This window comes from Sorex araneus, chromosome 1, assembly GCF_027595985.1.
Source record: "Sorex araneus isolate mSorAra2 chromosome 1, mSorAra2.pri, whole genome shotgun sequence".
In the NCBI taxonomy this organism is placed as follows: Eukaryota; Metazoa; Chordata; class Mammalia; order Eulipotyphla; family Soricidae; genus Sorex; species Sorex araneus.
In genome coordinates this window covers 330,579,711-330,604,612 of record NC_073302.1, presented here as the reverse complement: position 1 = coordinate 330,604,612, position 24,902 = coordinate 330,579,711, and the positions used below count along the sequence as shown (strand labels likewise).

Below are 24,902 nucleotides of genomic sequence, written 5' to 3'. Positions count from 1 at the left end.
ATGAGGAGGTGGTATATGTACATATCCACATCATCTTGTACTCAATGTAGCTGATGGGGTTCTGGTTTGGGACTCCAGGTAAGTCATAATATTACTGCCTCTGGAGTCAGACATTTTGAGTGAATCTCATTCTACTGTGTACTAACTAGCCAAGTGAGTTTTTTCACATCATCTAAACTTCCTCTGAGCTTCATGTTTCTCACTATAAAAGGAGAAAGAAAAGACTTGTCTTAGGAACTGTGCTGAAGTTCAGGAAGAATATAAATAAAACATCTAACCATACTTGAATTCAATAAGTCTGCAGTTCTAGATAATAGTAACAATGATAATAATGCCTTTAAAGTATCAAGCATTTTATTTCTAATTATTGTTTTAACATTTCTCCCTAAGAAAACCCAGGGTTTACAAAGGAAGAGACAGAACAGGGATGCAAGCAACTTCATCAACATTAATGAGGGAATTTTGACTAAGAGAAATTTTAGGGATCTGAAAAGAACAATCTTCACCCCCTCTACCATAACCAAAAATAACATTTAGCTGAAAAGCGGAGAAGCATTTTATCTTCTGTCCCCAAATCTTTACTAAGTCCCTAAAAATACAGTAATCACAAACTGAGGAGAAAACCATGGAAACTGATGGATGACATTAACAAAACAGTTGGGAAAATAACATTAAAGTTTTCAAGGAAAAGAAAATGTAGCAGCTATTTGGAGAATTTTTTAAAAAAATATGCAGATGAACCTCTCTTCACCATACCAAAAAATTAGAATCTTAGTGAAACTATTTCCTCAGTAGAGAGAAAACCTCATTCTGAAATAAAGATGCACATATTAGGAATAAATACTAATCAGACAGATATATAATATCTGCTAATATCCCAATAGCACAGCGGGGTAGGGCATTTGCATTGCACGCAGCTGACCTGGGTTTGATTCCTCTGTCCCTCTTGCCCCTCTCCCCTCTCGCCTGTCTCAGAGAACCCGGCTAGCTACTGAGAGTATCCGCCCGTGCTGCAGAGCCTGGCAAGCTACCCATAGCACATTCGATATGCCAAAAAACAGTAACAAGTCTCACAATGGAGACTTACTAGTGCCCGCTGGAGCAAATCAATGAGCAAACAGGATGACAGTGATACAGTGAATATCCCAACTGCTAATTTACTGACTCAGCAGTTTCAGGGACACTCATCTGTCAGTAATAGTTAAGCCACATTAAAAAAAAATCTGAATTTGTTACAATGTTTCCCCCATCCCCAATTTTAACTTCAGATTTACTTTATTACATGATTTTAGGAACTGCTTATGAATTTTTTCATATTTTAATCTACAAAAATTTCCAACCCTGCAATGCAGCAATTCTGATGAAATTTGACTTCTATGTCCATAAATATTAAGTATTTTAAAGCATGGGGCTTGAGTTAAATTAAAAATAAAGCTACTTTGGGATTAGTTGAATGATAAATACTGAGAAAAGGCAAGCCAGCTCATTAACAAAGACAATTTTCAAACTAGATATGGCCAAGGAGTCCATACAAAACAGTGTTTTTAAATAAGGCCACATCATAGCTATAAAGATTACCAGGGGCTGAAGCTATAGTACAGTGGGTAGGGTACTTGCTTTGCACATGGCTAACCCAGGTTTGATCCCCAGAATCCCATATGGTCCCTGAGCACCGCCAAGAGTAATTCCTGAGTGCAGAGGAGTAACCCGTGTGCATCACCGGGTGTGACACCACCCCCCAAAAAAAGGAAAAAAAAAAAAGACAAACAATCCTTCCTTCTTCAAAATCACTGCTGCTTTTGAAAGAGGATGTCACCAGCATGGAGTCAGTACCAGTTCCACTGATCCTTGAGAGTTCTATGTGCATGCAGAGCTAAAGCACAAGCATGTAAGATGTGCTGGATGAAATCTCAACTCCATTTTCTTCTCTTTCTCCTTGGAAAGAAGGTAGGGAGCAGAGAGGAGGAAAATTAAAGAAAGTGTCCTTTTGGAACTCAAATAAATTCAGATCTAAATAAACTGCTCCCTATTACCATCTTCTTGAAAAGGTTTCAAAATTATACGTTAACTTGAAGGAAGAATGAGGGAACCAGTGTGAGTACAAAAGCAAGCAAACCTTTCACCTCATGCTAGATAGGAATTTCCTGTGTTCACATTTTACATAAATATCTGGATCATTTGATTATCTCCCGATGGCTATAGAAGTACTATCTATTTAGTAGAATGCTGCTGTTATTGATGAGAATAAGCCAGAGAAGGTTTTATTCCCCTCACTTTACTTAGTTAATTGTATTTATGTCATATGAAGCTTCTTTAGAGAACCCAGAAGTAAGTGAAAGTGAAACTGAGCAAGATCACAATTTTAAGTCTAGGTAAGATTCTTTTGACACTGCTAAACAACAATGTAAAAAAGCAAAATATTTTAACTGGAAAAACACACAAAAACTTTTGAAAATTATAATCCTTAAAAGCTTCTATTCAAATAAATTCAGTAATTGCTGAGCACCTGACTTTAGTTATTTCTTCAGTGAATCAATTGCTCTTCTTCTCTGCCCCTAACATCTTCTAAATTGTATGAAAAGTCATTCATAGTTCTTCAGTCTGTTACCTTACCTGAGCTCCTTGAGTCATCTTTTATACTCATTATTCATCCCTAGGAATGTTCAATGTATGTGATATTTTTAAAGTGGCTGGGGGAAGCACCTATCTTTGTCATTTTCGTACACCTGGATCAAACATATTTCTTTTTTTAAAAAAAATATTTTTTTATTAGTGAATCATTGTGAGGTACATTACAAACTAATGAACTTTCGTGTTTGGATTTCAGTCATACAATGATTGTTTATCCGTCCCTCCACCAGTGCCCATTCTCCTCCACCAATGACCCCAGTGTCCTTCTCACCACCCCCACCCCATCCCCCACCACCCCACCTTGCTTCTGCTGCAAGGCAATCCCTTTTGTTCTCTCTCCTTTTGGGTGTTGTAACAGGTATTGAGTGGCCTTCATGTTCAGTCTGTAGTCTACTTTCAGTTCGCATCTTCTGACCCGAATGGGTCCTCGCAACATCCTCTTCTTTCTGTCTTTCCCCCAGCATGTGAGGCCATTTTTTCAAGCTGTGGGGCAGACCTCCTGGTCCTTATCTCTACTACTCTTGGGCGTTAGTCTCCCACTCTTTTATTTGATATTCCACAGATGAGTGCAATCTTTCTATGTCTGTCTCTCTCTGACTCATTTCACTTAACATGATATTTTCCATGTTATGATCATATGATTCTTTTCTTTTGTTGATATGATGGATTATGTTGATTGATTTCCAAATGTTAAACCATCCTTGCATTCCCAGGATGAATCCCACTTGGTCATGGTGTATCTTTTTGATGAGTTGTTGAATTCTATTTGCTAATATTTTGGTGAGAATCTTCGCATCTGTGTTCATCAGGGATATTAACCTGGAGTTTTCTTTTTTTGTGGTGTCTTTGTTTGCTTTTGGTATTAGGGAGATATGAGCCTCATAGAAACTGTTTGGGAGGGTTTCTGTTTCTTCAATTTCCTGGAAAAGCTTGAGAAAAACTAGCAATAAATAGGTCCTCTTTAAATGTCAAACATATTTCTTAAAATGATGCCTAATCTCAGAGGGGCTGCACTACAGCAATAAAGGAGTCTATCACTGTATCACTGTCATCCCGTTGCTCATCGATTGGCTTGAGCGGGCACCAGTAACATTTCCATTGTGAGACTTGTTGTTACTGTTTTAGGCATATAGAATATGCCACGGGTAGCTTGCCAGGCTCTATGAGAGGGACAGAGGAATGGAACCTGGGTCGGCCACATGCAAGGCAAACACCCTACCTGCTGTGCTATCGCTCCCGCCCACAGGAGTCTATAGACTTACGAAACTATCACAAGATCATAGAAAGAATTGTTTTTTTAAAAAAGAACAAAAAAAAACAGAGAGACAGGATTAGGATATAGATTTAGAAAACAGCATTATTGATAAAGACAGAATAAAAAATAATTTGATGTGGCAATTTGAAACTGCTGAATAAAAGTATTACACTTTCATCCATGAAAACTATTTAACCAAATAAACATAAATGTAACTGAAAAGCACAAAGTTGGCTAGTTATAATATTTCAGCTTCACAAAACAAGTCTCCTATCTTAAATGCAAATAGTTTTGAGGATAGATAGGGCTATTTGAATATTATAGGGGGATTTTTTTAAATAACAACTCATAAACTAACCAAATATACAGCCATTTATGCGATGCAAATAACTTATTTTCATTCCCTCTTTTTTTTTCCCAGAATACTGGACTAATTCTAGGTGATTAGCCTTTATGAGGCTAAATAATTTTCCATTTTATGCATACAACACATTTGGTTTATTCATTCAACGGACACCTGTGGTGCTCCTGACTTGGCTATTGCAGTATTTCTTGCATTTCTACTTTCATTTTCTTGAATAGCTAGATCATTCAGTCATCCTCTCTTTATTCTGAAAAATTCCTGTTTTCTACAATGGTTGCATCATTTTACATTTCTGCCAATACACAAAGGATCTAATTTCTCTATATCCTCAACAATATTTACTATTTCTTGTTTTTATTAAGCTGCAGTTATCCTAAAGGGTATCAAATCCTCTTAATCCAAATTTCCTTAAAACCCCTATCAAGACCTAATCAAGCCTAATGACCAAGTCTAATCCCTATCAAATCTAATGAATGACTTTTTGAAAAAATAAGAACAAACATACCAAGATTCCATAAGTCCAAAATATGGGTCAAAGGCAAACTTATCTGAATAACTTCTCTCATTAACCAAGAATCACTTGGTTGCTACTTGATCTGTCATCCTTCCACCAACTTAAAATTATAAATCTATACATAAACATTCATATTTTATTCAGAGTACAGTCAGTTACTATACAACAGGACATAACAGTACTTGTATACCCCTAGTCGAATTGTCCTCCCAAAAATGTAAATGTAAAATATTAATTTTCTAAATACTGAAACTATGTTTATGAGTTATTAAAATGTCACTTATTTACTAACATTTCTTCACAATATAAACCAAAGTTTACATACTACGAAAGATGAGCACATTTTCTAAGTGTACCATTATTTATTCTGTCTGGGGGTGTTCCTCAGGAGTGCAGGGGTTGGGGGCTCTCCAAGTTATTCTCGGCCTGAGGGTAAAAAACCTGACATGCTCAGGCCAGCAGTGCTGGGGTCACCGGGGTAACATCCAAAAAGTGTTGGGGGCATGGAATGTGGTACTGGCAACAGATTCAGGGCCTCCCACATACCCAGACTATACACTATTCTCCTGCCCCAGACAAACCCCTTACTCACTTTTAACTACAAATTAAATTACCTCCTTCAGGAATGATTTGAGAAATAATGATACAAACAGAAAAATGAAAAAGAAATGATACTTGGCATTCCAAAGTAAGCTGAATCTTATTTCAAAGACAATCTTTAAAGATTAAATTATGGAGGAGAGATAAGCAGGAGTGAGTTTGGGGGTTGGGGGGAATGAGACTGATGGAGGAAAGTGGTGACTCTGGAGGAGGCCTAAGGGATGATATGCACAGAACCCTGTCTTGAGCAATATTGTAAATCATGGTGATAAAAGTAAACTTTTTCAAAGATTTATTTTACATACAAAAAATAACAGCTGGGCATAGTATAGCAGATTATTTCACTGGCTGATCATGTTTATGAAGGATACCATTATTCTAGTCCTATGCAACAATGTACATTATCTGTCCTCAACCCCAAATAGCATATAAATACAAATTTTAAAATAGGTGGACAAAGTAGATAACTGTTTCAAATAAATTCATATGCCTATGTAAGTCACCGACTGTCAAGTTTTAGCTAAGAACACTGAACATGATTCTTCCTTTGCATAGATGCATTCTGTGCAAGATTCTTCTTTAATCATACATTTATTCTGAGCAACTGTATTTTAATTGATATATATTTTTAATTGGTATTACTGGCAATTTGCACAATGCTTTCTGTAGACAATTATCCAGGAATAGTGACAAAGACATTAATAGGAATGAGAACAAAATTTCAGACAGCTATTTTTCTTGTCTGAAGCTTTTTCATTTTAATACTTAAAAGACTTACACCAAACACTTGTACATCAAACTCATAAAGAATTATTTGCAGTTGTGAGGGAAGGTAAAACATCTGAAATCCCAGGGGTCCAATAATTTGCTCTGGAATTTAAGACAGTGATGGTATTCGATGCAATGAAACAATGAAACCCTTTAAAACTCATTCTCTGCTTTGTGTGAAATTAGATCTATTTCTTTTATAACAAAGACTGAACTGAGGAGATTTCACATTCCACAGAAAATGTGGGTGATAGATAGACTCGTGGAAAGAGACATACCTTGGGGCAGATAGGGAAACTAACAATAATTTCTGAAGACATTTTAGAAAAGGGACGTAATTTATCATCCGAAGGAGCCATAGTGGCTCTAGGTAAATCACCAAAGCCATTTTACGAGTTAGTGTCTCTCAGTCCCTCCTTCCAGCCATGTGTGTACATCTGTGCATATACAACACAAACTCTCAGAGGGCATTATTTTATGTCATGTGTACTCTGCCACATTAGTTTCTATGAATATTTTCTAAATGAATTTCAAAAATGTTGCCCATGTCAAAGTAATAGACAAAAATTACCAAGATTCCAGACACTGTATCAAAATAAGCAATTTTTAAAGCATTTTTAAATTTTACAGCATTTTTAAAAATTTTTTTATTGAGTCACCATGTGGAAAGTTACAAAGTTTTCAGGTTTAAATCTCAGTTATACAATGTTCGAATACCCATCCCTTCACCAGTGCACATATTCCACCATCAAGAATCCCAGTATAGCTCCACCCTGCACCCCCACACCCCTAACCCCCCACGCCCCTAGCCCCCCCACCCTTAGCCCCCCCACCTGTGTAACTAATAAATTTCACTTTACTTTCACTTTGATTGTATACAATATTTCAACAAAACACACTATTATTGTTTGGAGAGTCTCTCCCCTAAAGTCAAACCTGCTGAAAAGGAAGCATTAGATAATTTGTTTTCCATTGCTGAGGATGAAGAGGTATGAGGTCGAGTGACCACACTTAGCAGCCTCTCGGTTTTGGGTTTCTGTATTTTAGTATTTTAGTAACTAAGTCCAGAGAGATATCTGCCAGAAGTTGCATCGTTGCCAACTTGTACTTCTCAGTTACATTATATTCCACATATGAGTGCAATCTTTCTATGTCTGTCTCTTTCTTTCTGACTCATTTCACTCAACATGATACTTTCCATGTTGATCCATTTATATGCAAATTTCATGACTTCATGTTTTCTGACGGCTACATAGTATTCCATTGTGTAGATGTACCAGTTTAAAAAATGTGGTCTTTCATATTTAGTACCCTAGATAGTGAAAATTTGTCTACGAGACTCCTATTTTTTTTTTTTTTTTGCATTTTGGGTCACACCCAGCGATGCTCAGGTGTTATTACTGGCTTTGCACTCAGGAATTACTCCTGGCGGTGCTTGGGCGACCATATGGGATGCCGGGGATCGAACCCGGGTCGGCCACGTGCAAGGCAAACGCCCTACCCACTGTGCTATCGCTCCGGCCCCTTAAAGCATTTTTAAAGCAATAAGAATACACCTGTATTTGTAACATTCTTACTCTGACAAATTTAATTTTCAATGACTGACATCTATCAGAGACAAATTCTTGAACACAATGGATCTATTCAGACAGTGGTTTATTTACTTTACAATACTATAGTCTAAAATGCTCAGGGCATTTTAAGGAACATTGGTATGATTAGGAATTTTTCAACATAAATAAGTAAAATAATATATATGTATGTGTTATAGTTAAGAATAAACTTTCTGAATCCGGGCGTTCCAGAAAGCACCGCAAGCCGGAGACTGCTCCAGACCCCAGACTGGGCCAACAACACCAGGGTGCCAGACAGAGAAGGTACAGTCTGCACACCTTCTCCAGATGGAGCCCCGGTGACAATGAGCTTATGCGGGAGTGGGACATCTCCAAACCTCAAGGCCACTTGCTGCTCAACCTTTCCTGAAATAGAAAACATACACTCTAATGATGCCATTTGACAGGTCTGACTGTTTGAGGAAAAACTCCAAATAATGATAGCGAGTTTCCTGTCGGAAATTGAATGTAATCAAAGTAAGGAAAGAGTAAAGTGAAAATCATTTGCCACACAGGCAGAAAGGGAGTGGGAGGCGGGGTATGCTGGGGATTTTGGTGGTGGGTCATGTGCACTGGTGAAGGGATGGGTGTTTGAGCACAGTATGACTGGGATTCGATCCTAAAAGCTCTGTAACTGTGTAACTGTTCTCACCGTGACTTAATTAAAAAATAAATTTAAAAAAAAGAATAAACTTCCTTTGGGCATGATTAAGATAGGTATAAGAATATCAAATTGTGGGCTGGAGTGATAGTATAGCAGGTAGGGTGCTTGTCTTGCATGCAGTTGACCTGGGTTTGACACATGGTACACCACTTGGTCCTTCTAGGAGTGATTTCTGAGCTCTGAGCACTGAGCACTGCCGAGAGTAACCCCTCCTCAAAAAAAAAAAAAAAAAAAAGAAAGAAAGAAAAGAAAAGAAAGAATATGTCAATATTGTCAAAGAGATTGTTTGATATTTTCTTTGTACAGGTACTTTTCAGCTAAAGAGCTCTGATATCACTGAAAAGAGATATGAGATAGTTTTCTGAAATGTCCTTTACCGTGTGAAAACCTATTTACACTGCTTTTAAACATCCCTAACTGTGTTTTGGAACATCAAGCTTTATACAATTTACTGAGAGATGACACACATATAAATGTTCTCAGGGTAGATGAATGAAAGACTGTTTAGGGACTTTTGAGTACTTGCAGGACTCCTTTTGCTTCACCTCCACCATTGCCCCAGTATCAATAAAGTCATTACACACCCAAATCCTCTGTGACACTAAGAGCTCACCACAAATCCAAGAGTAGTCCCCATGTTAATTAAGGACATTTTATTAAGTCAGAGAAATACAAAAGGTAATAAAAATCTTTTAACATATAAAACAGAAAATTTGTTACCTTACACCATAAAAAGACACCAGATCTTTGACTGAAAAATACTTGGAAAATCCAGAGCCACACAAATGACAGATCAGGTCAGTGTTGCTGACAGTGGGTACTACTGTCCACCTTAGAAGGGCTTGGAAACTAATCCCACAGAATTGCAGCAGCCTTAGGTGCAAGTGGGGAAAGGGTGGCTTTCAGTTTGTTTAAAGAAAGCAAGACTTTTGGGGACATTGTGTAACTTTTTCCTGAGAATAGAGATGGAGAGAAGAGACAGAGAGTCTGTGGGGAGGGCATCTAAATCACTGAATTAGATGAAGAAAAGCATACTGTAGGAAAAAGCCCAACTATGCCATATATAATAATGTTTACGTCAGATTTCAATTAAAAACCTTTCTTTATTGTTCCCCCTCTTCTAAAAATTGTTCCTAACCCATAAAGAAATGATCAAAAAATCATAAAGCCATTCTGATACCCTACCAATAAAAACTATCAGAAACTGTTTTCCTTATGTTCATACAGGTTCCAGTTCAGAAGTATATGTTACCTGAGAGCTCAGTATTCTTTTGTTTGGCGGGGGTGGGGGGCCGGGGGAACAGAACAATCCTACCCTTTCAAACATACCCTACGCCCCTTAATTTAAAAACTATTTAAAGACAGGTCACTTTCTGTCTTGCACCAGAGAATCAGTGCAAGGGTTAAAGTGTTTTGCACAGGGTTGACCCTGGTTTAAATCCCTGGTAACAGATATAAATCCCCTGCGCACCTTCCCAGGAGTGATCCCTGAGTCAAAAATAAGCCCTGGACAATGCTGGGTGTGCCCATATCTTCCCTTACCCCTCCCCAAAAGACAGGCCATTTTAAAAGAATTAGCTAGTATTACAAAATTTTAACCTAAAAAAACCAATAAACGTTACTTTAATGTTGCTTTAAATGACAACAGTAAGAACATTCAAACTTTTACCATGCTTCCAACAATGGCAAACTGGTTGGCACAGATAATAATAAAATCTAGCAATATTTTTCAATTAGGATTCATGGAAAGAAATATAATGTATAACAACAGAAGACAGTAAGACAAACATTTGATCTGAGGGAAAACTGTTGAGACGCATTTTGTAAATTTAAGTGCTTTTATAATTTAGGTATCTTCATATACTCAGTAAACTTTAGGTCATCTCTACCCAATTTATATCTCTTAAGTTAATAAAAAGTTTGCAATCGTTTATTTCTTTATTCTGAGTAACTGTGCAAAAAAAAAATGAAAAAGAGTAACTGATTTGTGTACCAATCAACATTTCAAAGTATGTATGTACACTCTCATTTAGAATTTTTTGTACAACATATTCTTACGGTTTTTCCATTCCAAATAATATGCCAACCCTTATAGCTCTGAACACATTTAAAAGAATTTTTCTATTTCATATTTGCAAGTTTTTTAAAGGGAAAATAATATTGTTTTCGTTCTCGGGTCCAACTGAGGTTCATATAGCTCTGATATGTGGAATATAAAGAAGCACAGTAGGAAAATAACAAAAGACCGAGAGCAATAGACTCTAAGAACTGGGTCTGCCATGACAGTGGGAGGGAAAGAGAGAACGAAACTGAGAGTAGACCCTAAGACGGTGGTGCACAGAAGGGAATAGTCTGTGGTATACTGTATTCATGAAATCCTATCAATGACAATATTGAAAAATTGTGAATGAGAAAGGAGAGAGGGAGAGAGATGGAGAGTAAGGAGAGAGAGAGAAAGAAGGAAAGTGTCTGCCAGAGAGCCATAGAGGAAGACTGGAGGAGGGGGGAATGGCAGGAGGGAAACTGGTGGTAGGAAATGGACACTGGTGGAGGGACTGGTGTTGGATCATTGTATGACTAAAATCTGATCATGAACAGCTGTGTAACTGTGTATCTTATGGTGACTCAATAAAATGAATTCATAAAATTTGCCTATAAATGAATGGACATGGAGAGTACCATGCTGAGTGAAATGAGTCAGAAGGAGAGGAACAGATATAGAATGACTGCATTCATTTGTGGAATATAATATATATACATATATATGTATATATATACATATATATATATATGAAATAGAAGACTGATATCCATGGCCAGGGTAAACAGGGGCTAGGAGGACTGGTCAATGGTTGGAACTAACCACAAGTGTGTGTGGGGCTGAGGGTAGGTAAGATAGAGAAGAGACCACTATGACAATAGTAGCTGGGAATGATCAGGCTGGACAAGATCCATGGGTTAAAAGTAGTTAAGGGATATTCTTGATAACCTTTCAGTATCAATATTACAAACAACAATACCCTAAAGGAGGGAGGAGAAGGGAGACAGGGTGCACTCTTGAGAGAGGCGCCTGCCAAAGAGGAAGGCAAGGGGTGGGGGGTGATGAGAGGGAACTTGGAGATACTGGTGCTGGGACATGTACACTGGTGGAGGGATGCGTGCTGGAATACTGCATGACTGAAATTCTATCATGAAAGGTTTTGTAATGCTATCATCATCATCATCATCATCATCATCATCATCATCATCATTATCATCGTCATCATCATCATAAACAAAAAGGCAAAAAAAGGAAAAAGAAAAATTGTGAATCATGAATTACGCTGACTAAAAACTAAAACTAAAAATTCTTTCTTTTTTTTTTTTAGAATTTATTTATTTATTTTATTTTACTTTTGCTTTTTTGGTCATATCCGGCAATGCACAGGAGTTACTCCTGGCTCTGTACTCAGGAACTATTCCCGCCGGTGCTCAGGGGACCATATGAGATACTGAGAATCGAACCCGCATGAGCAGCAAGCATGCAAGACAAACGCTCTACCCGCTGTGCTATCACTCCAGCCCCCAAAATTAAAATTCTTAAAACTCAACTTTTGTCTAATTTTCCTTCAAAAGTATCACACAAAAACAGAAACTAAAACTTATCTGGAATAATCTTTCAGAAACAAAATATGCAAACATGTTACTGAAGTAACATTATTTCCTTTACTGTGAAGGACAAAATGTTATGTAAAATGCACATATGTGCATATATGTATGTATATGTGCAAATATATGTAAATGTACATCTTTTTAACATATATATACACACAGAGGCTTGGTTATATGATCATGTTCATTATTTTCTTCAGGAAATTAGAAATCTTTAGGTTAAAAAGTTGTCATAATTCAAATTGTTAACCACAATATTAAGCATAATACTTGGTGCTATGTGTATTTTAAATGAGTTAAGTAATGCTGACAAACAAGGGAATTCTGAGTAAGGTAGATATAAAAGGATTAAAAAAGTTCTACAGAGGGCCTAGAGTGATAGTACAGCGGGTAGGACGTTTGCCTTGCACACGGCCAAACCAGGGTATATTCCTGGCATCCCAGTCTCCCAAGCGCCGCCAGGAGTAATTCCTGAGTGCAGAGCCAGGAGTAACCCCTGAGCAATGCTGGGTGTAACCAAAAAAAGGCAAAAAAAAAAAAGTTCTAGAGAACCCTTGTCCCATGAGTGATCAAGTATTCCCCAATGAGTAATGGAATTATGGATAAGGGTATGTATTAAAATGCATTCAAAGAGGAAAAAATAAAATAAAATCATAAACTTCTAGTATAATGGTAATTTGGTAGAAGGAGCTTAAATATTGGTTCTATTCTTTTTTTGTTTTTTTGCTTTTTGGGTCACACCCGGCAATGCACAGGGGTTACTCCTGGCTCTGCACTCAGGAATTATCCCTAGCAGTGCTCAGGGGACCATATGGGATGCTGGGAATTGAGCCCTACCCGCTGTAATATTGCTCCAGCCCCTGGTTCTATTCTTAAGTGAGTTTTTTTCTTCTACATTTTGGCCTCTTCCACCCAGATCCTCCATTTTCCAGTAGCTAGGCAGTCACACCCCAAGACTGGCCCCAGTACCGTGTAATCCCATCAATGTCCAAGACATCCAGAAACTATAAAACCAAGCTTCCAGAAGCACTCGGCCTCCAGACATCTAATAGCCTAGTTATCCCTCTTGGAGAACCTGATAAGCTACCAAGTGTCTATTGCCCAGTTGGGAGAGCCTGGCAAGCTCCCCATGGCATATACAGATCCAAAATACAGTAACAGATATATACATACCTCTCACAGAGCCCGGCAAGCTACCGAGAGTATCCCGCCCGCAGGGCAGAGCCTAGCAAGCTGCCCATGGCGTATTCGATGTGCCAAAAACAGTAATGACAGATCTCATTCCCCTGACCCTGAAAGAGCCTCCAATCATTGGGAAAGACGAGTAAGGAGAGACTGCTAAAATCTCAGGGCTAAGTGTAATAGAGACGTTACTGGTGTCCGCTTGAGTAAATCGACGAACAGGATGACAGTGATACAGTGATATCACTGTATTTTTGGCTAGCTTTCTCTTTTACCATTAATACTCTGAGTAAATTTTCTAGGGGCAGGAGGTTACATTATTTTCCCTTACTGACTTTCAAAAATAAAAAGATTTTGCAAGTAAGTTCACAAAACGTTTTTTTTTTTCTAGATAAAGGATACCACCCCATGTCTGTAGTTATTGCCACTGGCATTCTAATAATTTCTTAAAAACAAGAGCATTTTTATGTTCTATCTTAAGTACTATGTCATTCACTCTCTCTGTAATGGAGGATAATAAAAAAAAAAGAAAAAAATAGAAAGAAGAAGAAAAAAAGATGAGAACATCCATGGAGAAAAAAGATGTCTTACCAATCACCTAGGGCCTATTTCCAAACACTGAAGCCAAATATATATAACTAGACTGATAAAAAGCAATGAGATTTTCCCCACAAAGAAAAAAACAAAGGGAAAGAACATAAAATCTGGTAGCCCAGAATATTTCTTCTCTTTGCACTAAAATATAAACTGCAAGTGATTACATTCTGATAACCCATAATCAATGGACAGCCTATTTGGAAAGCATTCTTGAACCAAGACTGACTTTCTGAAAGACTAATTCTGAAAGAAGTAGACACATATAAAATAATTATTATAAGTCGGTCATTTCATTTAATTATACATCTCCTACTTTCATTAAAAAAAGAGCATGTAATTCATAATATTTCAATCCATACCCTGTAACTCTATCAATCCAGATGACTTTCAATGTCCACATCAAAAAAGTTGAGCAGCTCTAAAACTGCCAGAGGCAGTTTTCTAGATCAAGATAGAATTTTAAGATATCATAACTTACAGGCTCTCTCCCTGAGAAAACAAAATACTGTTCACCTTCCTAACAGAATGATCTGTGTAAAGCTAAGAAGGTTACAAAGCTTCCTGGGAATTGGTCAGGATCCATTTAGTGACCACTAGGAAATGTTTCCTCAAAGAAAGAACTGAATATATATTCTCACTCAACAGGAACACTGAGTCTACTTTATTCATGAGGATGAGAAGTCAAAAGGGTACAGATACTTGTCTCAAAACAATCTCAACAAATTCAATACCCTGGATTTTTCTTCAAGACAAGAGAGAAAGCATGAAGTGTTAACAATCTTAGCAATGCCCAGGAGATGGTTTTTGATCTAAAGCAAGGACAGAGCACTTTGACTTTAAGTCACACATACCCCCCCCCAAAAGGCATTTAATTTTGAGACATTAATTTTTTTAAAAAAATGAGTTTGGGAAAAAAAGTAGAAAACAGGATAGAATAAAATTTATAGATCAAATTCACATTTTTGTTTTTTCACTCAAAGTGATCTTTTAGAAAATTTTATTTTCAATAATTCCAGACATAGAAAAGAACTCTGAAATCACAGGGGGAAAAGATCTGTATCTAGAGAACAAACAGCCAACACGCCTAATATCACAAGAGCTTGTATACATACATATATCTTACACAACACAAGATTCTTCAAATTCCATCTCTAGGCCCTATTTCAAGCTCTGGAAATTATATATTTTAATCCCAATCTCTACTTCATAATCAAGAACTACTTTTTTAATTTAAACACCATGATTTACCAACTTGTTCATATTACAGTTGTTTCAGGTATTCAATGTTCCAACACCAATATGATCACCAGTGTGACCTTCCCTCCACCAATGTCCCTAAGTTTCCCACCGAACTCCCAAGCATGTCCCCTTACCAGGCATGAATTTACTTCATTTTGCTTGTTAAAACAAAATGGTAAATGGAATGATCAGGAAACAGACCAATAAAAGTCAATCTGTGCTAACTTCTCTCTTAACAATGGTGTTACTGAAGGCATTGAGGATTTACTGGGCTGGTTGCTGCTGGTTGAATCTTCTGTGTTATTTTTTTCACTGGCTGAAATTGGTGGGCTTCTACACAACTTTCCTTTCAAATTTGCTGTGGTCCTACAGGACTGCCAGTACATGAAATTTAGAGGTTTTATGTTCCTACATATGTGGTCATATGCTTCAAGAATTGTGGAACTGAGATGTTTATACGTCAGAGGATTTCAGGCATGGGGGCTTCTGAACCTATCCGGAATAAGGAAACTCTGCCAGTTCCTGTTGGATATCATTGGTTTGTCCTTTCCCCCTTGCCACTAGGAGCTTAGGTTTATCAGTCACACCCATCAAAGTGCTCCCGAGTCACTCCCATTCTTTTGTTTATCTGTAACCAATTCTACCAGTTTATCTGCTCTTCCCTTAATCAAACTCTGTTAATTGGTAAGGTCAGAACTTCCTAGGACACTGAATATTATAACATTGCCTTTCTCTCCTCTTTATGCCTTTTGAATAATTTACTTTAAAGCTATGTCTTTTTTGTATAGACACAAGAAGACAATATTATGTTTTTATAACTTAAGACTTAATTGGCCTCGATATTCCCTCCTGGGCATCTGCTTTCTCCACTTAAGCCTCAGTTGCCCTCAGTTCCTAGCACCCCAAAGGAGGGTCCCCGACGTGGGACGGGAAGGATCCAGGGCAAGCGGTGAGTTATGTGCTACCCTGGCATCGAGATGGGCCTGGCCAAAGTGCCTAATTCTTAACTATAAGTTAAGAGCTTGATCATAGACAAATACTGTCATGATCCAATAGTAATTATGAGACTGGGACCCTGCCAGGGATAGGAAAGACTGATCTGGCCTGAGCACTGTAGTCTGAGATTGAGATGGCCCCAGGAGAGCAATTCTATAAGCTTTAATGCATCTCTTATTGTGTCCATACAAAATAATTAATATTATGAATTCTTATATGTTTGCTGGCTGAGGAGAAGAGAAACACATTCATGGGACTCTGCCCTTGGGTGGATCCTCCTGCTGAAAGAGAATTAAGTCCTAGGAGAAGCATCCCCTGAGGAAAAAGAACCTTAATCTATTGCTGACCACACCTATGTGTATGCCCCAACCCCCTGATGCTGTGGAGATTTAACTAGGTTGGAAGAGTGGGTTGGGGGCCAGATCCACGGCGCCAGATCCACCGGGGCCAGATCCATGGGAGCCAGATCCCTGGGGGCCAGATCCACAGGGCCAGATCCACGGGGGCCAGATCCACAGATTGAGAGAGAGACCGAGAGCCGGGAGAGAGGCAGAGAGAGAGAGAGAGAATGGAGTAGGATGGGGGAGAAAGAAGCAGGAGGAGAATCAGAGGAGAATGGAGATGGACATGAAATAAACCGATCGAGCAACCAGTTTGGCCTTCTTCCTTCCTTCGCCTGCCTCGCCGCCTGCGCGCCCTTTCTTTTTATTTTTATTTTTACACAAGTTCCCGTTCTGAGAAGGTCACAGAACTTTCAACCAGGAGATCCATCTACTTGGGACAATTTGGCACCTTGGAAGCTTCACTCTTTAATGCACAAATTTTCTGAGCTGTCCCAGACCATAATCTATACTTAATGTCTTCATTAAGTAGTCCACATCCTATCATGTACCCCACAACAGTATAAAATTTTATCTCCAATTCTTACCAACCAGCCAACCTCTCCTTGTCCCAGTAAATAAACTAGCATTTACAAAGAAGGGTAAAATCTTCTGGCTTCTTACATAAATTTGCTCTTATGTCCTTTAATGCTTAACAGAGTATATGGCATGTTCTAGCAAGTAATATGTACATTTCTCATTAGAATAAAATGAAACAAAGAGGTATTTTGAGCTCTTAAAATAAAGAAAAAGGGCATGGGCTGGAGCGATAGCACAGCAGGTAGGGTGTTTGCCTTGCACTCGGCCGACCTGGGTTCAATCTCTGACATCCCATATGGTCTCCCCAGCACTGCCAGGAGTAATTCCTGAGTGCATGAGCCAGGAGTAAAAAAGAATAAATTTGAAGGGATTCTTTGTTTCCTTGTAACTTTGGGGCTCTATTTGGTATCTTACGCTATATATATGCCTGAAAAATATATATATATATATTCATTACTTTGTATACTTAGATTTATATTGCTTTAAAAAAATATAATGTTCAGGCTGGAGCAAGTACAGGGATTACGCCATTTGTCTTGCATGCAGCCAATCTCTTGCTTTGATCCTGGGAAGTGCATACAGTTCTTTGAGCACTGTCGGGAGTGATGCCTGAGCACAGAGCCTAGAGTAAGCCCTGAGTACTGTCGGGTGTGGGTCCTCTCGACAAAAACCATATAAATAACCTCCTAAAAAAGCAGAAATCCCTGGAATCATCCCCACAATGCTATCCATATTGATACAGAAGTTGAAATGGTGAAAACTTTTCTACCTTTGTCTCATTATAAAACATGTCAGACACCTGTCTCAGATTTATCATCAATGTTGGAAATACAGGCAACTCTTGAAAAGCACATTGTGAGTTCAGAATCAGGCACTACTGATTATGACCCCAAAGCCAACACAATCATAGCTTACTTTCTAAATGATAACATTATGCTAAATCTTTAATGCTTTAAATTTCACAAATATAATCCTTGTAAATTAAATAAACTAGGAAAATACTGATTGCTGAACTGTTTCTGATCTTTGGTCTGAATCAACGAGTAAATGGACTTAATGAACAACGAAGAAGAGTATGAACAATGAGAACTATGGGCTTCTCTACCAGTTATCAACTGACATACCAGCAGCCACAGATAACATTTATTTTTAGTGACAATTATTTCAACTAATAAAAACTTGTATCACTTGTCATCCCATTATTAATCGATTTGCTTGAGCAGGCGGCAGTAACCTCTCCATTTGTCCCTGTCGCGTGCTAGTGTAGCCCAGTGGCGTCTGCTCGCTCCAGGAACATGAAGAGTCTCAAACCGTTTATTCAGGGCCTTGGTGAAGAAGTCTGACGATCTTGTAGGTGGGCGGCCATGCGGTCTTTTGACATCCCATGGAATCCAGCTGGTAACAGCTCTAGTCCAGCAGTCGTCTCTGAATCACATTATGTGTCCAGCCCATCTGATTTTTGATGTCTTGGCAAAGGAGACAGCGTCCCTGATTCTTGACCATCCATGGAGGAGGTCGGAACTCCGGATTCCTTCTCTCACTTGAGTGAGATGTGATACTCCTAGCATGGCTCTTTTGATTCCTCTTTGGGATACCCGGATAGTGTTCTCATCCTGTTTTCGTAGGGTCCAGGTCTCTGAAGCGTATGTTAGTGCAGGAAGAATGGTGGAGTCGAAAAGATGTGCCCGGAGCCGGAGGTTCTTTGTCCTCTTAACCATTTCTTAGATGCTCTTGAAGGCGTTCCATGCTGCTTTCTTCCTCCTGCGCAGTTCTGGCGCCAAGTCATTCCTCACGTTGAGTTCTCGACCCAGATACACATAGCTGTTGCATTCAGAGATGTCTGATCTGTTGAGAGCAAATGGAACATCAGGGACTAGTTCTTTTTTCATGAACATTGTCTTGGTGAGATTTATCTGCAGTCTGACCTTTCCAAACTCATGGTTGAAGTCGGCCAGCATTTGTGCCACTGGCTAATGTTTGGTGTTATTAGAACGATGTCATCAGCGAAGTGGAGATGGTATAGTTGCCGACCATCTATCTTCATTCCCATTCCTTCCCATTACAGTCGTCGCATGACGTTCTTGAGGGTGGCACTGAAGAGTTTCAGTGAAATGGTGTTGCCCTGCAGAACCCCTCTCTTTACGTCATGAACACTTCTTTGTAGAATGGTGAGATCCTGGTGGCAATTCCGTAATACAGCTCATGGAGAATTCTGATATACTGAGTTTGAATGCCCTGTTCGGCTAGGGCTTCGATGACCACTTCAGTCTCAACAGAATCAAAGGCCTTCTTTAAATCAATGAACATTAGACAGAGTGGCATCTTGTACTGTCGAGAAACTTCAGTGAGCTTGGTCACCGTGTGGATATGGTTTATCGTACTAAATCCTTTTTGGAACCCAGCTTGCTTGCATGGTTGTCTTTCAACTAGTGTTCTGTCAATCCTACTCAGGATGACTCGAAGGAATAACTTGTAGACAATGGACAACAGGCAGATCGGGCGATAGTTGCCGATGTCATAGATGTCTCCCTTATTGTACAACAGGATGGTCCTGCTGGTTTTCCATTAGGACGTTGGGAACAATATATCCAGCCTGCGGAATTTGGTACGTGGGAATGTGGTCGTGAATAATCCTCTCCACTGCCCTTCTGGAAGATGTGAAAGATCCATCAGGATGTCGGAGGGTAGTCATATTGGTCTTGTAGTTGGTGAAGGACAGGCGAGCCTTGCGAATACTTTTCCCAGCTTCTGCCACATTCACCAATAAAAACTAAAGATAATAAGTGAATTTTCATTCTTTTTTATCTACTTCATTTTTATTTGGGGGGCTACATCTGGAGGTGCTCAGGAATTACACCTGGCTATGTGCTCAGGATTAGGGTTTGAACGTGGGTTGACGATATTCGAGGCAAGTGCCTTACCCACTATACTATGTCTCCAGCCCCTTAACTTGAGTTTTAAAGTGGCAACATTAAGCAACTGTGTTCTCTCTTTGGTAAAATATTACCCTCCATAACTCAAGTTGCTTAACTTTAATTATCAAGGAGACTTATAAGAATAAGTGCACCACAAAAATTTTTGTTCAGAGTGCTGGAACGATAGTACAGCAGGTAGTATGTTTGCCTTGCAAATGGCTGACCTGGGCTCAATCCCCAGCATACCAGCACCACCAGGAGTAATTCCTGAGTGCAGAGCCAGGACTAACACCTGAGCATTGCAGGGTGCGACAAAAAAAGAAAAAACAAAGAATAAAGAAATTTCTGTTTGGATCATTTCACCCACTGTCATCCCGTTGTTCATCGATTTGCTCAAGTGGGCAACAGTAAGGTCTCCATTGTGAGAGAGCTGGGCAAGTTACCAAGAGTATCCCGCCTGCACGGCAGAGCCTGGCAAGCTACCCATGGCATATTCAATATGCCAAAATAAACAGTAACAACAAGTCTCACAATGGAGATGTTATTGGTGCCCGCTCGAGGAAATCAATGAACAATGGAATGACAGTGCTACCTACAGTGATATCATTTCACCCAACTTTTTAATCCTAAGAGTAGGCATGAGTAATAACTGATTCCTCATAGTAATTACAAGAAGTTTTAGAGTTTGACTTCTTAAAATTAATGATTTTATTCTATTAATGATTTTTCCTTCAAGTGACAAAAAGTCTAGACATAACATATAAAATAAACATTAAACAAGTCTCAATGACAAACAGAAGAAATCAGATGTGCTATGGACCATAGTAGCCTAGGTACAAGTTCTCTGTGTAAGTCCCAAGTCATTTCTGTCACACATATTCAGATCTAAGAAGCTGGCAACCCAGAAATACCAATGGGTGCAGAAAGCCTACCTTCAAGCCAAAAGACCAGAAAGGGGGCAATCTATGAAGATCAAAAACTTTAGGCCTTAGGTTCCCCAAATTTTCCAGCCAACAAAATAAGTAAATCACTCAGTGATCCCCTGTAAAACTACCTTCTTTAAGCAAACAAAAGGAACTTCCTCACCACACAGCACCCCAAAAAACAAACATACCATTCTACATGAGGCAACTCCATTGCCACCCACCCCAAGAATGTTATAACACCCCTCTCAAGGGTAAACACTATCATCTTTTTGATAAGTACTGATTTAGCTAGTAATAATAACCGAACTATTCACAATAATCAATTCAAGTTAAATATTAAACAAAACATTTTGTCCCACATAATCCCTTTACATGATTAAGAAACAACTCTACGTTCTTGACATCTCCAATGAAAATCCCATTTGTCAACTATCTTTAATTTAAATATGCCCTAGTTCTTCAAAAAGTAAGTTCCTCATTCTCAATCCTCATATAAATGACTCAGGATGGAGAGATATAACACATCTGTTGGTGCTATCACTAATAAAGAAGTACAATTTCAAAAGACATGAAAAAATGAAATTCAAAGGACTATTCACAATAATCTGTTCAAGTTAAATACTACTAAACAAAACATTGAAACTAAATATGCCAAATTCTCTAAATGGCAGAATTTCTAGTGATTTTTCTCCCTTTTTCATACTTTCCCTGGTTTAATTTCCATAGTAAATATTTTTAAACTAGAAAAAAACAGCCAAAATAATAGTTTTACAGTCCTAATTACAATTCACCAAAATGACTCATCAATAAATTTACAAAGTTTTTAGAATTTTCATATTCCAGTTTTCTACACCATCACCATGACCACAGTCAACAACAAAACTCATCTCCAACTCCTTTGGCTGACAGCCTAGGACTTTGGTGTCATTGAAAAATAAAATTGGATTATAATTTCGCAGACAATCATTTAAGCTCTTCATTTCATCTATATACGTGTAGGTGATGTGGGATAAGAAGAAACATAGTAAGGCAACATCAATGTTCAGTGTCATCAGAACTGGAGATTTTGTCTATAGAAATGAATTTACACAAGGGGATGTGGGGCCCTTTTGGACACAAGTTAAAGGAAGTGGGCTCTCTGGTGAAAGGAGTGGTGCTGGAATGATGTATGCATCAAAAGTATAATTAACAGTATTATAAATTCCAGTACTTCAATAAAAATGGCAAAAAGAAATTTAAATTACACACACAGAGAAAATAACCTTTTGGGGCTAGAGAGATGAGTTAAAGCACTTGTCTTGTACCTAAATGATCCTATTTGATCCCTGTCACCATATATAGTCCCCCTAAGCACTGCCTTGAGCACAGACCCAGGAGCAAGTCCTGAGCACACCAGATGTGTCCCCCAAACAAAACAAAAATATCCCTCAAGTTTTCTTGTACATTAAGACTTTACACAATAACATGGCTAACAGTTTGGATAAATTTCTTTAATTACTTTTTAAAATACATGTATATACTAATTAAACTATATTTGCTAAAGGACCCAAATGATGCATCATTTAACTATAACTCCAAGGAAATGCTGTTGTTTTTAAGTGTTGTAAAATACATGCATTCTTTATGCAGAAGAGGGCGTTAGTCATTTACATACTTTCAGATATTCTGTGAAACAAAATTTTCACTTCATTTCCTTTAAGGAACATATAAATATACATCTACAATTTGGCTAAAGCACAAAAGTAGTAAGAGAAAGATGCTGGCAAGTGATTCTTTGCAGCTAAATACTCAAAGAAGCCAAAAATTAAGAACAGAAACTTCAATCTTAAGGTAAGTAGTGGCACTATAGCTGTATCTAGCATAAAAGTAAAGATCGACATATCACCCAGAATCATTTCTAGCAGATCTAACTTAAAGTATTCTTTTCAAATTCCTTTCAAATCCATTTTTAGTCGATGCTTATTCTTTTATATTTATAAATAATTCTTCATAATTACATCAAGAAAAAAACTGATTAGAAGAAAACATGGACAGAAAAATATATCAGGATGTATTTCATCCAAGCGTTATTTCACTGCATTACATAACACGAAGATGTACTACTTGTTTATATGATTAAAATGCTTTGCATGTCACTTCCAAAAAAGTAAATGTTCTCAAAAGAGAACAATTAATATACTCAGCAGTATGAGCAATGAAAACTTACTATCTTCCCATTAAAGCCAAGCTCAGTGCACAATGCTTTTTAAATCAAGTTTAGCATATATGGTATCTCTCCTCCAGGACTCCTAGTCCCCATGAGCATTAGGTTAAAGATCTTTTGCAGCCAGAGCCAAAACAATCTCCCCTGGAAAATTCATTTCAAGTTAGGAGACAGTTTCTTCTTGTTAACAACCTACATTTAAACTTTGCCTTTTAAAACATGAAAGTGGTCCTAAAAGTGGTGTTGCATTAAATGAGTCGAACACATGGACAAGGCAGCTGTTGAGAGCTGAGGAGAAGGAAAGGTCAGAGGGAGGACAGAGAGACCGTCCCGGTCAGCATTTCTAGTCCATCTATATTACTGTGACCAATCTCTCATCTAGTCAGAGACCACTATTGCTCAGGGCTTTGTTCAAGGAAGACTGAGAGGCTACAGAACCAAAGCTGGTTTGAAACTATGTATTTTCATTGTGTTACTTAAGATTTCATCATCATACTTAAATAATAGCTTTATTTATATCTAATGCATGCTATTTTGACTCAAGAGCAGAATTATCTAAGCTTTTATTCATTGAGAAAAATCATGACTGATTTAGCATAATTCTAATAGGATAAGAAGTTGTCTTCTACATATAATAATTAAGCAAATTCCACCTATTTCTGAAGCTTTCCCTCTACAAATGTTTCCATTCTCAGTATCACTGTTAAAAATGCACAGCACAAACTCTAAACTTCAAAGGCAACAGAAGATTTATTTTCTTCAAACATGGTCAAATTTAAAAGGAAGTTAGAAGTCATTAACTCTCACACAACCTAAAATAATACTGTTAGCACTGCAGGGACAAAGAGGGTCCAAATTACAAAGGTCAGTTAAGTAACAAAAAAAGAAGGCAAAGGCAGCAGAAGTCAGATGCTATGAAGAAAAACAAAAATAGTTCCAATGCAGCATTTTGAGAATAAAGATCAATGAAAACAGCTGCTCAATATCATATCAGTTGGGCCATTATCTTCTATAGTTCAAAGAGATCCTTTCTCTTCTATTTCCTTTTTGACTCCCGATATTTAGCTAATAAAAAAAGTATGAGTCCACTTTTCATCATTATCTGAAGTCAAAAGGAAATACGCTCTCTCAGTTAAAAGGTACTCAGTAATTAGAGTAAAAACAAGATTATATGGCAAAAATATAAACAGTGTAACAAGGAAGAGCAGTATCAAATTTTTAAACTATTGATCTAAGTAATAAAGGCAGCAGGTTGTCGTCAATCAAAACTACTTGTATAAAGTAATACAAATGTCCTTGCTTGCACAATACTGAAGGTCTTCAAAACAATCAATGGAGAGAATGAGACACACAAAATTATTATCCAAACCATTAAAAAGAGATAAACTATACGTAAACAATGGCTCTTATTACTTAATGCTCTAATCCTCAGAAATCCTATACAGAACAATCTAACTGCTTATGCTGATAACAGTTCAAACAATTCATGAGACAGTTAATAGATCGAATAAATAAGAGAAATAATGGCACATGTGCATCCACTGAGCATGTCTAGCAAAACAATAAAATAAAATAAAATTCTATGCAGAAAGCTTGTATAACATCAGATTGGTAGTTATGGTTGTAAAATCCCATGACAGCTCTTTTCTTACCTGTGAGGACCGCTTTTGCTGAAGGATCCGCCAGGTCCAGGGCCGATTTGCCATCTGTGTTCCGAATGTTTGGATCCGCTCCGTGCTGCAGCAGCACTGTGCAGGGAAAGCAGAAACAGTATCTTACCTCAGGGACACAAAGATTATTTACTGGTAAGTGTCGCCTCGGCATGGTGTAGGCATAAACATACATTGCACAGTTCTTTTATCTT

The 24,902-nt window shown here is 38.0% G+C and overlaps 1 protein-coding gene across 2 annotated transcripts in view; it reads right to left on the bottom strand.

The window, feature by feature from the left end:
- Nucleotides 1-24,902, bottom strand: part of TNKS (tankyrase) — a 220,061-nt gene that overhangs the window by 129,272 nt on the left and 65,887 nt on the right. For both annotated transcript variants that reach the window (XM_055139929.1, XM_004618903.3), the window contains exon 3: nucleotides 24,691-24,786. In XM_055139929.1, coding sequence (XP_054995904.1) covers nucleotides 24,691-24,786 — 96 coding nt within the window. The remainder of the gene's footprint in view (nucleotides 1-24,690; nucleotides 24,787-24,902) is intronic.